The 14,575-nt window shown below is 35.6% G+C and overlaps 2 protein-coding genes across 8 annotated transcripts in view; one reads left to right on the forward strand and one right to left on the reverse strand.

Moving 5' to 3' along the window:
• The window catches only part of LOC136842555 (ribosome assembly protein METTL17, mitochondrial), a 192,322-nt gene that overhangs the window by 93,436 nt on the left and 84,311 nt on the right, over positions 1–14,575 (forward strand). The window contains exon 1 of one of the 7 annotated variants that reach the window (XM_067110006.1): positions 9,899–10,019. The exons of 1 other annotated variant lie outside the window; for it this stretch is intronic. The gene's annotated coding sequence lies outside the window, so the exon portion shown is untranslated. 5 more of the 7 variants (XM_067110007.1, XM_067110008.1, XM_067110009.1 and 2 more) reach the window with 5 other exon arrangements.
• The window catches only part of LOC136843051 (aminopeptidase N-like), a 32,630-nt gene that overhangs the window by 16,062 nt on the left and 1,993 nt on the right, over positions 1–14,575 (reverse strand). Inside the window, exons 2-4 of the mRNA XM_067111039.1 lie at positions 14,018–14,137; positions 2,769–2,897; positions 2,573–2,635 (exon numbers count right to left, since the gene is read on the reverse strand). Of these exons, the coding sequence (XP_066967140.1) occupies positions 2,573–2,635; positions 2,769–2,897; positions 14,018–14,137 (312 nt within the window). The remainder of the gene's footprint in view (positions 1–2,572; positions 2,636–2,768; positions 2,898–14,017; positions 14,138–14,575) is intronic.

The following is a 14,575-nucleotide window of genomic DNA, read 5'->3' on the forward strand; positions in this document are numbered from 1 at the left end:
ACACAGGCACACACATTATATATACAGTATATATTCGAATCCTGGCTTGGACAGATACGCTTACCACCTGTTATTCTCCTTGGATACAAGTTATTTCCACAGTAAATTCAATTCGATAATAACGGGTATTTTTGTGGCTTAACGTGTGTGTGTGTATATATATATATATATATATATATATATATATATATATATATATATATATATATATATATATATACATATATATATATATATATATATATATATATATATATATATATATACACACACACACATATATATATATATATACATATATTATATACAGTTTGTGTGTATGAATACTGCTAATATGAACAAACAAGCTGGTGAAAATTCAACAAAATGTAGCAAATGTAACCTGTAACTAATGAATTTGCAGTAACTGATAATTTATTTCTCATATTTTCTAAAATTATTGTGTTTTCTTTGCCGTAAACCCTTTGCAGATATTTAAATTGCACTGTCATAATGTTTTGTACATTAACAATGAATTTTCCACACTTTGCACACTAGTGTCAATCACGAAAATAAGGCACTTCGTATTCGGTTTCTGTCACTAAAGTTGTTGATCCAGTAATTCCTCCCAATGTATTTTTTACTTACCAGTTTATTTCCAAAACAGAATACGACTTGAAAATGAAAAGTTAATGTGTGTGTGTGACAACGTTTTTGAGGACGCCATCAACTGAAGAGCCCACGAGACGACTGACCACTTGTGGCAACAACCTCTGGAACACTTAGCCCTTTGGTTGTCTGGCACCAAAAGCCTCCAGTTTGAGATGTAATCGGATGTCAACGTCCGTCTGTCGCATTTTGGATAATATTATAGTACAACTTTGGCATGGTGATTATTATCCATGATATTTCATTTTCATGTTAGCGATGCAGAACTTTTTTCTCTTTTATTTTTCTTAATATTGTACAATTTCCATACTTCTCTCCGAGTCTCATTTTAAAGGTAACTCACTCAACTTGGTTTTGATAGTAATCATATAATGTTAACCTTTTCTTGCATAAATATCTCTCTCTACCTGTTAATAGGCGAAAGATATAATATATCATCATATAATATAATCGTGATAACTATTACAAGCAAAGAGGGTAGAAAGATTAGTTGATTTTATACCGGTCGCTTTTACATCTATATATATCAAAGTAACAAAATATATTCGCTCAAAAATTAGTTTCATCAATCCCTGTGTGTACGAACCTTACCTTGTCATTATTAGTCTTATTTTGGCTTCAAATTATGCGATAATCAAATTACACATCTTGATATCAAATGATGTTATGTAATTGGGAGTATGTATTGCTGTTGTTGTTGTTGTTGTTGTTGTTGCTTTTTAATAAATTCAAGCCCATGTACCTGGTCTTCGTTTCTTTGAAAGCTTTTTTTTGCTCTGCCGAAGCCTTAGAGATTGCAGTCTCAAATGTTTTCGTATTAGACTGAAGTTTGGCTACAGAAAAAGTGCTTATAATATAATAAGAAAAAGATTGTTGCTGCGATACTTGTGCTGGAATTCCATATTCCTCTGGAACGGTTCGACCGGTTCCTGCAAGCTACGTTTAAACTAGTTTCAAAACCAGAATAGGTGAGCCATGGTTTCAGCAAAACAACATCTACCGTTAGTTTCCCTTTAGGAAGACGGTAACATGCTTTTGCTTAGGTGAAATAGTGCATTAGCATGGTTTACAGTCAGAGATTCTACTTGTTACCTTCTTATCAGATCGGACTATATCCTTCACAATTATATTATTCCATGTTACAGCAAATGGTGATCTATTACTTTCTTTTTCCAAAATGTATGTCTTTCGTCTACATCATATTCCATGCATTAAAAAATTCATATTAGAACAGATAATTAAATTATGGAATTTATTAACTCCTTTAAGGTTAACAAGGACTTAGTACGGCAGCCTTACTACAGTCTGACTGCACCCATTTAGAATGAACGTTACAATAGTTGCGCTTAGTAATTATACAAATATTCAATATGACTAGCCGAGTTCTCTTGTTCTTGCTGCCTTATTAGTTTTAAATCTAAAACTAATCTTAAATCCTTGTGTGTGCTGTTTACTTTAATTTCGCCATATATTTTATTGCTATTGGCATCTTCAGTGTTCATTCTAGTTGCATTATATCTTGCAATCATTTCTTCAGTTTTTCTTACATAAAGGATAAATATCATCAGTTTCTTTCACTCAACGTATTCCACATCGTACAGTTTGGTTGTAATAACGTGGAATGTTATTCCAACGCTGAGTTTGGTAAAGTAGACAGTTCAAGGTTCTTCAAACTACGGGTCGCGAACAAGCAAGTCCTCCAAACTGGGTCGCAGGCCCACAAAAATAAATAAATATAAATAAAATAAAAATTATTATGTACATGGCAACAAGATAAATATGAATTCATACATGGATCCACCTAGTCCTAACGAGTATCCGAGTCTAATCATAATGATCAGAACTTCTATTTTGTTGAGAGAGAGAGAGAGAGAGAGAGAGAGAGAGAGAGAGAGAGAGAGAGGGTGCAGGGTGATGCAGTTGCAGTGTGGGTGGCGAACGTGAATGGAATGTGTAAGCTGTGAGCCTGCGACGTGTACTTCCAGATCTGAAACAGAACATTAGTTACATTTAAGTTTTAGGAGTGTGCAGAAGTCTCCTTTAGTTATATAACAGTACATGCAACCACACTCGCATCAAATGGATCGATTTTTTTTTATTAGTAAGGGTGTCATTGCTACCCAGGCACCAAAGCCTTCTTGCTCAGGCGAGAAAGACATACAGACGCACTCAATGACAGAGAAGCCTGCTGTCTCGTACCGGTATGGGCGAGGCATCATCGCCGCCTGTGCCCTGTTCTGAGCCTTCTGCTAAGAAGAAGAAATTATGGCTAGGGCAATATAATGAAGAATTCTTGAAGTATGGATTTATTAAGTATGATAAAGATAAACAAGAACCTCGGCCACAGTGTGTTATTTGCAATGAAGTTCTTGCAAATGAAAGTATGAAGCCTTCAAAATTAAAGAGGCACCTTGAATCGAAACATGTTGAACTAGTTGGAAAATCAGTAGATTTTTTCAAAGAAAAAAGAACAATTGAATTTATCAGTGAAAATCCTTAGTAAATCAACCATTCACAATGATGAACTGCAACTGGCTTCTTATCTAGTTGCTCATCGAATAGCAAAAGAGAAAGTGCCATATAATTATGGTGAAAACCTTATCCTTCCAGCTACATTAGATATACTGTAGTAACTACAGTGCTTGATGAGAAATGAGCAGAGAAGATTAAATGTGTTCCTGTCAGTGACAACAGTATCTCGGAGGATTAGGGATATTGCAGAAGATTTGGAATTTCAGTTGGTTTCATGCCTCCAGGCTGTTGAAGAATATGCTATCCAGCTGGATGAAAGTGCCGATATAGCTAATTGTGCAACACTCCTGGTTTATGTGAGACATCCATGGGAAGATAACTTCTTGGAGGACATGTTGTGCTGCTTGACCGTACCTACACACACACAACAGGGTCACAGATCTTCAGAGTTTTGAATGACTGTGTAACTGGAAAATATAAATTGAACTATTGAACTAGGCAAACTGCAAGGGCGTCACTACAGATGGAGCAGCAAATATGACAGGAAAAAATAATGGTGTTGTGAGCAAGATATCAGAGGTTGCAGGTAATTATGTAACTTGGAATCATTTTTTCATTCATCGTGAAGCTTTAGCTGCAAAAGGAATCCCTGTCAGCTTGAAAAATGTCTTAAATGAAGCTGTAAAACTTGTCAGTCTTATCAAAGGAAGTTCACTGAATAGCCATTAGTTCGAACAACTTTGCTGTGAAATGGGAGCTGATCAGTCACACTTGTTGTACCATACTGAAGTTAGGTGGCTATCCTGAGGAAGAGTTCTAACCAGGATATATGAATTAAGGATGGAGATACATATATTCCTTCTTGAAAAGAAGTCTCCAATGGCAGGGCTATTTATCAGGGATGAATGGCTGGCACAGCTATCATATTTAGCAGATATTTTCTTTAAAGCTCAATGAACTTAATCTAAAACTACAAGGAAAAGAGAATGATATATTCAAACACACCTAGGATGTACAGGCATTTAAGAAATCACTAAAGATTTGGCAAGCAAGGGTTAAAATAGACCGACCTGTTTACTACATGTTCCCCACACTTTTACAACATATTGAGGAAAACCATTTAAATCAAGAATGTATGCAGAAAATAAAAAAAATAAAAATATAGACCTACACCTTCAGTCTCTGTCAGCCAGCTTTGAGCAGTATTTTCCGGAAGAAAAAACTATCCACTTAAAAGAAAAATACTGGGTAAAAGATCCGTTTGTATTTGGGAACCCAGATTCAGTTGTGGAATTAAACTTAACACCTAGTAAGGAAGAAGAGTTAGTACGGCTAACTAGTAACAACTCATTAAGAATGAGGCACAGGACATCAACGTTGTCTTCTTTTTGGCTACGCCTTTCCAAGGACTATCCCAACTTAAGTAAAGAAAGTGTCATCCTCTGGCTACCTTTTACCACCACGTATATGTATGAGGCTGGTTTCTCAGTCTTAACCACGTTAAAGTCAAAGGAAAGAAATCGCCTTGGTGCCACCATTGATATGCGTGTCGCCCTATCTTCCTGCAAGCAAAACTGGTCCAGGATAACAACAAACAAGCAAGCCCACCCAAGTCACTAAATAGGTAAGCCTAATTGCAAATGAGTGGAAATTATTCTATGTTTGCATACACACACGCACACTATATATGTATGTATAATTTTTTTACTCACGTCAGGATCGAACCCAGGTCTTTCGATCCTGATGTGAGTCAGAAATTTATTTCTGTTCCACACGTGATTGTGTGTTGATTACTTTATGTATGTGTGTGTGTGTGTGTGTGTATATATATATATATATATATATATATATATATATATATATATATATATATATACATATATATATATATATATATATATATATATATATATGTTGATAATTCTGATTATAATGCCTTTTAACACAGTTATTGCATTCATTTCAGTTTTTATCCTTGCATTTCTGGACATTTGTACAATATTTTTCTGTATGGGTCGTGGGAATGATATAGTAAAAACTGGGTCACGGCTGAAAAAGTCTGAAGAACCCTGAAGTAGAGAACTATGTCATCAGAAAAAGGTTTGAATATAGCTGCTCTACATACTGTAGATATTCGTTCTCTAGGTCACGGTACTCTTTTTCAGCGCGCATCTTCACCTTCATCTTATTCGTTAATTTTTGGAGGCTCTCCGATCAGCCTTCATTTAGTTCATCAGTTGAGTCTGTTTTGATTTGCCGGTTGTGATTAATAATGTTTTCTTCAATAAATTGTTCATTTCATGGCTCTTTTAGAACAGATATGGCTTTGGTTTATTCTAGAATTTTTCTAAGTTGGTGCACACTTGTATTCACTTACATATATAAAAAAGAGAGCAATAGTAGCGCAGAAGATAAGAGGCAATTTGAAAAGCTATTAGATATGCTACTAGAACATAACATTCAGCAAATAAATCACCTGCCAACAAGAAAGGATAATATTTTAGACCTAGTATTTGTGAATGAGGTGAACTATGTTAAAGAAATAATAGTATATAACACGAGTATTTCGGACCATAATGTCATAGAACTAACAGTCCGGTCCAAAACACATGAAAACAGAGAAAAGCAAGAGATGAAAAAATGGGAAGGATTTGGAAAATACAATTTCTATAGTAAGAATATAAACTGGTCAAAAATAAATGAAGAATTAAACAAAGAATGGGAAAACATATTTGTAAGTGATAATATACAGGAAAATACCGATATATTATATAAAATATTAGAGGAAATAGTGGAAAAATATATACCGAAGAAAAAGTAAACATCAGTCACAAATTCCAAGAGACAGAAGGATCTTGTTCCAGAAAATTAGAAAGTGGAAAAAGGTCTTGCAAAAGAAAAGAATGCATGGAAAGTGATGGAACTAAAAGTAAGATAGAAAATGCAGAACAGAAGATTATACAATCAAAAGAAAATGAAAAATGGAACCTAGAAGAAAAGACCCTACAAAATATCAAGCAAAACCCTAAAATCTTTTATTCATATGCAAAAAAAGATGAATAAAATAAGAGTAGAAATAGGCCCTCTAAGAACTGAAGGGCGATTAACGAATGAAAAAAGGAAATATGTAACATATTAGCAGAAAGATATAAGAGTGAATTTACACCTAGAATTGACAATGAAGATAATGATACAGAAATAAGAGATGAAAATATTGGATACTTATCGGATATAGATATTACAGAAGCCGATATTGTGCAGGCTATTAATGAAATTAAAAATGGATCAGCAGCAGGACAAGATGGCGTACCCGCCATATTGTTAAAGAAAGTGGTTCATTCAATCGCAAAGCCGCTAGCATTATTATTAAGACAAAGTATAGATACAGGCAAGATTTATGATGAGCATAAATTAGCATATATTACTCCTACTTTCAAAAGTGGTTCAAGACTAGAGCAAGTAATTATAGGCCTGTGAGTCTGACATCTCATATTATGAAAGTTTATGAAAGGGCAATGAAAAAATATAATGAAACATTTAATGAAAAATAGATTGTTCAATATAGGACAACATGGTTTTGTACCTGGAAAAAGTACACAAACCCAGCTATTAGTCCACCATGAAAGCATATATAAAAATATGATAAATGAAAAAGATACAGATGTGGTTTACCTAGACTTTGCAAAAGCTTTTGACAAGGTAGATCATAATATATTAGCGAAAAAATTAGAAAACATAACATTGTTGACAAAGTAGGAAGATGGATAAAAGAATTTTTGCAAAACAGAAAACAGATAGTGATTGCAAACGATGAGAAATCGGATGAAGCTACGGTAGTATCCGGTGTACCACAAGGTACGGTGTTAGCTGCATTGCTGTTTGTGATTATGATTGCAGACATAGACAGCAATGTTAAGGACTCAGTAGTAAGAAGTTTCGCAGATGACACAAGAATAAGTAGAGAAATTGCTTGTGATGAAGATAGGAACTCGCTACAAAGAGACCTAAACAAAATATATAAATGGGCAGAGATAAATAGGATGGTATTTAACTCTGATAAATTTGAATCAATGAACTATGGTGATAAAGTAGGAATGCTATATGCATATAAAGGACCTAATAATGAAACAATCACAAACAAGGAAGCAGTTAAAGACCTTGGTGTGATGTTGAATAGGAATATGATATGCAATGATCAAATAGCAATTCTATTGGCAAAATGCAAAGCAAAAATGGGAATGTTGTTCGGCACTTCAAAACAAGAAAAGCTGAACACATGATTATGCTTTATAAAACGTCGTCACGTAGTCCACTTGAATATTGCAATATAATATGGTACCCACACTACCAAAAGGATATTGCACAAATGAAGAGAGTGTGCAAAGGTCATTTACAGCTAGAATAGAAGAAGTTAAGGACCTTGACCACTGGGAACGACTAAAATTCTTAAATTTATATAGTCTTGAAAGGAGAAGAGAACGCTACATGGTAATCCAAGCATGGAAACAGATAGAAGGAATTACTGAAAACATCATGGAGCTAAAAATATCAAAAAGAGCAAGCAGGGGCAGATTAATAGTGCCAAAAACTATACCAGGAAAACTAAGGAAAGCACACAGGACATTAATCCACCACGCACCAGCATCGATAATTCAGCGTCTATTTAATGCGCTACCAGCACATCTGAGGAACATAACAGGAGTGAGCGTAGATGTGTTTAAGAATAAGCTCGACAAATATCGAAGATGCATCCCAGACCATCCAAGACTGGAAGATGCAAAATATACCGGAAGATGCGTTAGCAATTCTCTGGTAGACATCAAAGGTGCCTCACACTGAGGGACCTGGGGCAACCCGAACGAACTGTAAGGTCTGTAAGGTAAGGTAAGGGAAGAGTTCTCCATTATGTATATTAATCTATGTATGATTACAAATAACTGGAAATATGGCTCAAGGTGGTCTCTTTAATATTTTGGTTTTGTGATCCTTCTTTTCTATAAGTCAATAAGCCTTCATAAGTAGCCAGTAAACATCAGTTAGGATGGCGGTGACATTGTTACACAGGGAATTATTATATCATGTTATCTGTATTTTAAAAAAAAGTGACTTGTAACCATCTCAGTAAGTCATCTGGCAGACCATAGTAAAGGTGGTACACAGTCTTAATCTTGTACCGGCATTTACATATTTGCATACTTTTTTTAAGAAAGCCACGAACATTTCTCAATGGGTAATGTTCATTTTCTCTTCTTTACTATCTAATTTCTCATATTTGTGTTCATCCTCAGTATTCCTTGGTTCCTCATTGTCTTTAACATTTCCAATTGAGAGTTATTTATTCTCGTTACTTTTATCAACTCTTTTTGGATTTACTTTTTACTTTCTTAATATATTTTGTGTTTTGTGCTCGTTCAGTTTTTTTTCATGGGAAAGAGATGTCCAGCTCCTTACATTCTTCATTGTTGACCTTGAGACTGTTTCATAACTTTTTAATCATTTATATTTACAATTTCTTCTATAATATTTCCGAGTTTTCACATCTTTTTAGTTACTGAGGTTATTAAATTTCAAAGGTTAATGACAAATTCATTTCTCACGAAGGTGATGATATCATTTAACTGAAGGATGATTATAATTATGGCATTTTTCCTCTTTGATATTTTGGTTTTATGACTTTTTAGTTGAATGCAGCCATGTTCTGTGGGTTTTCTAAGACCGCAGTTGATCTTAATGTATAATAATATGCGAATTTTGATACATTTTAGATTGCATACAAGACATGCAATACACTGAGGGAATAAGAATCGTAAAGCACTTCAAATATCTAGTCTTTACAAATAATGATCTTACAGTTGCTTAAGAGAACACCTGAAAAGAGCCCAAGTCAAGGCAAAACAGATGGCAAACAACTCAGTCATGATAACAGGGAAGCTGTACTGTAATGGACAAGCAATGCCAACGTTCAATTATACCGTGGTGATGATGAAGCTTACTAAATACCAAATCAATTGAGTTGCAAAAATTAGATTACTATGTTTAAGAGCAATGCTGGAAGCCACAGGGTATCTGCATGCTGTGCCTTTAGAGCTGAAATAGGGGCTTCGTCAAGTCACTCAAGGGATATAAAGAACAATTTACTTTATCTGAAGTAAACCCTCGATAGTAATAGGCATAAGTTCCTCTATGAGACAACCTTGGGGCAGTATTAAGGCTAGAAAACTCATTGCATCGTGAAAATTAAAAAGTATATGCCGGATTTAAACGTAAATTTAAGCAAAATTGAACTAAACAAAGAAAATTAAAAGAAAAAATTATAAAAGATGTGGACAAAAATGCGTGGGAGAGAGAAGTAAATGAAAAGTCAGCACTGAAAATCTACAGAAAATTTAAGGAAAACAAAGAAAAACATACAGTAGTATGATACTATACTGTCGAAAAAATGTTGATTATCAAAACTATATCAAACACACTCAAACTAAATTAACGGAAAATATTAAATGAAGGAGAAACCAAATATCTAAGTTGTGAAGAGGTCAATGAACATTTAGAACATTTTTATTTATATGTCCAAGATAATTATGAAAAAAAAAAAAAAGATTTAGAGTTATGCACCAGTCATATTAAGAAGATAAAGATGAACTAACAGCTAACATCTTATTTTTCGCAGGCGTATCTAAAGAGGAATTTAAGAACAAGGTGAAATTGATCATAAATGTGGTAACATATAGAGAAAATAAATTTAAACACGTACAATCAATGGTAAACTAGAACGAGCGTGGGAGCCGTTTCAACACCAAGGCCCTATTATAACTACTACTACTATGAACTAAACATGATGATAGTTTACCAAGAGCGTAAAATTTGTAGGATCCTTGTATTCTAGGTTCTTGTAATGTAAGGTTAGTAACCGGTGTCTTGTAGTGACAACAGATCTCCATTTAAGTGGTCTTGATTGTTAGTGTTAACTTAGATCTACCGGTTTCCCTTGTATGTGTTTGTTTGAGTTTACAGTGTTATTATACGTCACCAAGATGTAAGACTTGTTTTAGTTATTAACAATTAGCTAGATTGTCAACGAGGTAATCCCACAGTTTAGGGGTCCAAATTCGCTGCTCCCTTGTGTGTGCTTGTTTAAGTTTTCTTTTCTATTTTCAGTTTCTTCTTTCGACAAATCTGCAAACAGAAGTATATTTGCTAAAATATGAGCAGTTTATCTGCCTACAGAAGCAGAGATTGTAGAAAAACAAAGGGAATAAATCTCTCCTCCTCACGCGAATAGTCTCCTCCCTCCCCCACTAGGCTGGGACTCACTGCTATAAAACTTTCTCTCTTACGTAAGGTTCAAAGGGGTTGCAATCTTGGCTGTCACCTGCTTTCAATTTCACCAACTGCTCCAGGAGCAAGAGCCCATGCCAGCACAAGGCTGGCTTAATCTTAAACAACAACAAGCGAATAGTGTAGTGTGCCTGCAATTGTGTTTGTGGGGTGATCTTTTATCCTAGGAACCAGGGACCAGATAGGAATCTGGCACGAGCTCTTGCTCTTCAGTAGCCACTTTTTGATAAATCTGAAGCAGAGATTTACAATTTTCTCAAAATTCTTTGGGTCCGTATTCCCTAAGACGTGTTTTTGTTTATTTACGTTCCCCCTTTATTCCCTTTGTTTTTTTTACAATCTGTACTTCTGTAAGCAGATAAACTGCTAATTTTTTCACTTTTTTTCATGATTCAATAAATATTTGATAAATATGTGTGCTGATCTTGACTTTACGTAATGCAGTGAATTTGGACCCCTCAACTGTAGGATTACCAACAATTCTTACATCTAGCCTAGCTAATGTAACTTGAGTGATCTTAGATTTTCCACACCGAATCTCCAAGCAGCAAATATAAATTAAATTGGGTATTTCTAAGTAAGAGCTCCACACGGACTGTTACCTTGGAAATTTAATTTTCCTATACTTCTAGTGTTGCTCATGAAGGTGGTGTTGTTTATTGTCGGTCAATTATTATTAACCTCATCTATCTACCCAACGCGCTTGGGGACCCTTTGGGAACGCGGGGCTTTGGAAGCTTTGGTAGGTATACTGAACCGCCATGTTGTTGTTATGGAATGGTTCTGAGCATTCGCAAGTCGTCAGAGAGCCATATGTTTAAGAAGGGATTGTCTAAGGAAACTCCACTTTTTACCAAAAGCTCCTTCCCCTCTAACACTGCGCATGCACGAGAGCATTCCAGGATGGCCAGCTTACAACTGAGTTCAATTACAGTAGACCGACAAAAATAACAGTAAATTCTTGATAAGCAACCAGAGTACTGTAGGAAAAATAAATTTCCAAAGTTACACCCAATGCGGAGCTATTGCCTAATTCTGCCTTAAATTGGAAGAATTGAATACTAGCCAGCCCCTTGTATTTATCCTAATTAGGCCTATTTGCTATTGCATAGCCTGACACGAGGATGTTTAAGTAATTAAGATATGGGGTTGACAGTATACCAGGTATCTGTAAAGGTAAAACTTTACTTTACTTTTGCACCCTATATCTCGGTACATGAAAAACTTCATAGAAGATAACCAATTCTTCATGCAAAAATACCCCTGACAACGCACTTACCCGGCCAAAATATGACAATTTCACGATCACACAATCTAGTTACCAGAAGGAATTTTTCTGTTGCATTTCATAAATAAATGAGTACTTTTAGAGGTAATGGACCCCACACTTCAGCTATCCAACGATCCAGGGGACCACTTTGGGAAAGCTGGTGAAAAACAAGGATGGATGTAACCTAACCTAACCTAGGGGGTGGTTTCTTATCTAGCCACAGGGATTTGCCTCCCCAGGACCCTCCTTACTTAACCTGACCAAAAGACACCAGGTCCACACCTAGCCCTAGACTCCTTATTAGACAACCCAAAGGGCTGGGTTCTTACCTAGCTTATGGACCCCCCAACCTAACATAAGGGACTAGGTCCTTACCTAATGGGGGATGGGGGGGGGAAAGAAGAGGACCTCTTGTCCTAGGACCACCCACCTAGCCTAACCCAGGACACTGGGTCCTTACCTAGACCTAGACTGCCACTTACCCTAACTTATGGCACTGCAAATGAATAATATTAAGGTTTTGACCAAACAAACCATATCTAACTTAACCTAACATATGGCACCAGGTCCTTACCATACTACATGAGAGCATTTTTCATAAATTTACTTGTATCTGAGTCAGAACTATCATTAGGATTAACTTTATGTATTTTTTGTTTTTTCTCCACCCAAAATCCCACTTTCTCATTGTGGTGTCCCAATTTGTAGGATGTAAGGTTGAGGTCTATTAAAAGTAGTCATTTGCTAATGATGTGAATGTCTGAAATGTTCCAAGCACACACTAAAACATTGGAAAACTATATTTCAAGTCCAAAGTGTAATCTATAACGGTTTAAATTAAAATCATACCAGATGTATTCATACCACCATTTCCAGGTCTGCGGATGCGCCCTTATGTTGAAATGATTTGCTTTTGGACTATTATTTTTGGTGTAGACTGCTCATGATTTTGTTTCCCAGTCCCGTATGCGGGCTAGGTGTCAATGAAGAATAGCCATACACACATGCTATGCTTATCATGGTGGAAGGGTTCCAGTTGGGGTGATACTTCTTGCCAGGGCAAGGCATGACACCCAAGTTTAAGGTTAGGTTGGATGTATCCTCAGGACATTTTTTATTAACTGGAAGCCATGGCTAGGCCACATGAATGGACAATTTTAGGCTAGTCTTACGTATGATGGAAAGTCTACAGCAGTTGGTTTAAATTGCTCCCTGCTCATTTCAAGTGTTTCTTTTCATTTTTCTGTCATATTTCACAGAAATTGTACATTCATTAGTTTTTCATCAAATTCGATTAAACTGCAGTGTGCTACCTTGTATGGTTTTTTGTTGAAATTATGATCAACTCCCCAATGGATGTAAAGCCACTTGCTAGAAACTAATAAGAATGAATAAGAAACACATTGTTTGTTATCAGTACATAATGAACTCCGCCTCATCATCATAAAAATCACTCTGTTGTTACAGTTGCCTAAATGGAGATAATTTAAAATTCATTCACTTGAAGACAATGATTGATTTTCTTATTGCCAGTGCTTAAATTTCTCAAAACCGTGTAAAGTAATTAAACCATTCAGTGACTCCTACAGAAATTGTTTAGGTCTTTATTTAATGCACAAATTTTGTTTGATAAAATAAAAGGAAAAGTCATCTTTTTTATGAATAATGTACATTTTATGTGTACTGTAATATCTTAGTGATCATCCATAATTTTAAAAAGGAAATGAAACCAGGTAGCATATGGAGGTCCAATCTACACATGTACTTATTTATTGTATGTCATATTTTTTGTATACAAGTAAAAAAATTATACCATCAAAGGCTTCCATGTATACTATGTTTCATTACTTCACACTGGCCCAGTGGAAAACTGGGATTCTTAGGGTAGGTGGAAAACCAACCAAAAAGTGAAGAGTACCTGCAGGAATGGTCTAAAATATACAGATCACAATGTAAGCAGTCAAAATTATGTGATTCATCTCTGTAATCAGTATTAAATAGGAATACATTGTGCGTTAGAGAAATACAACCATTTCTTATAAGTCTCATACTTTTTTTTTTTTTTGGGGAGGGGGTGGATTTTCCTTGTGTCCGTGTCCATAGCAGTGCTTTGGGTTGTCTCTGCCCATCCTACTCCCATCTTGCTTCTTAGTCTTTGGACTTCTGGGAGTCCTCTTGGGGGTATCCTTCTGGATTTCTCCTGAGCATTTAGCTGTGGTGCTGGTCTTTGATCCTTTGAAACCAAATCACTTGGCGAAGTAGTAGATTTAACCATGAGAGTTTGGGACCAACCCTCATCAGGACTTCCAATGGAGATTGAAAATGGTTCCCTACTTCTTTGGTCAGGTTATGGGCTGCCAGATCATCTTTTTCTCTGGAGGATAATAAGAGATTAGGAGAGGATCTTGGTGACTGCAAAGTGAAAGAGAAGTGGTTGGGAGGGTGGATGAGGATTCCCCTATTCCATTCATTTCCCACATGTACTAGGTGGAGGTGTGAGACGCTTTTAAATGACAGATAACCTCAGTTTCTCTGTTTTTATTTTTGTTTTGCTTGGACAGTAGTTATTATCTCACAAGGCAAAAATGTACTTCTTGTGTATTTTTTTATGTACTGTATTATTATGATAATATGGAATTCTTTAGGTTTTTAGGGCTACTGCCCCTTTGCAGACTAAATGTATATGAAGATTACTCTTGAGACTGTTTATGATACTTTCCTTGCATGCAGATCTTTTCATCAGGCATCAAATTTTATTGGCATATAAGGTACCTCCATAAAAGGGTAAATAGTGGAGGTCATTCACATTAACAGTATCCATGATCATCATCGCCAGTGCTTTGAACTCCA

The sequence above is a fragment of the Macrobrachium rosenbergii genome, chromosome 10 (genome assembly GCF_040412425.1).
Source record: "Macrobrachium rosenbergii isolate ZJJX-2024 chromosome 10, ASM4041242v1, whole genome shotgun sequence".
NCBI classification, from domain to species: domain Eukaryota; kingdom Metazoa; phylum Arthropoda; class Malacostraca; order Decapoda; family Palaemonidae; genus Macrobrachium; species Macrobrachium rosenbergii.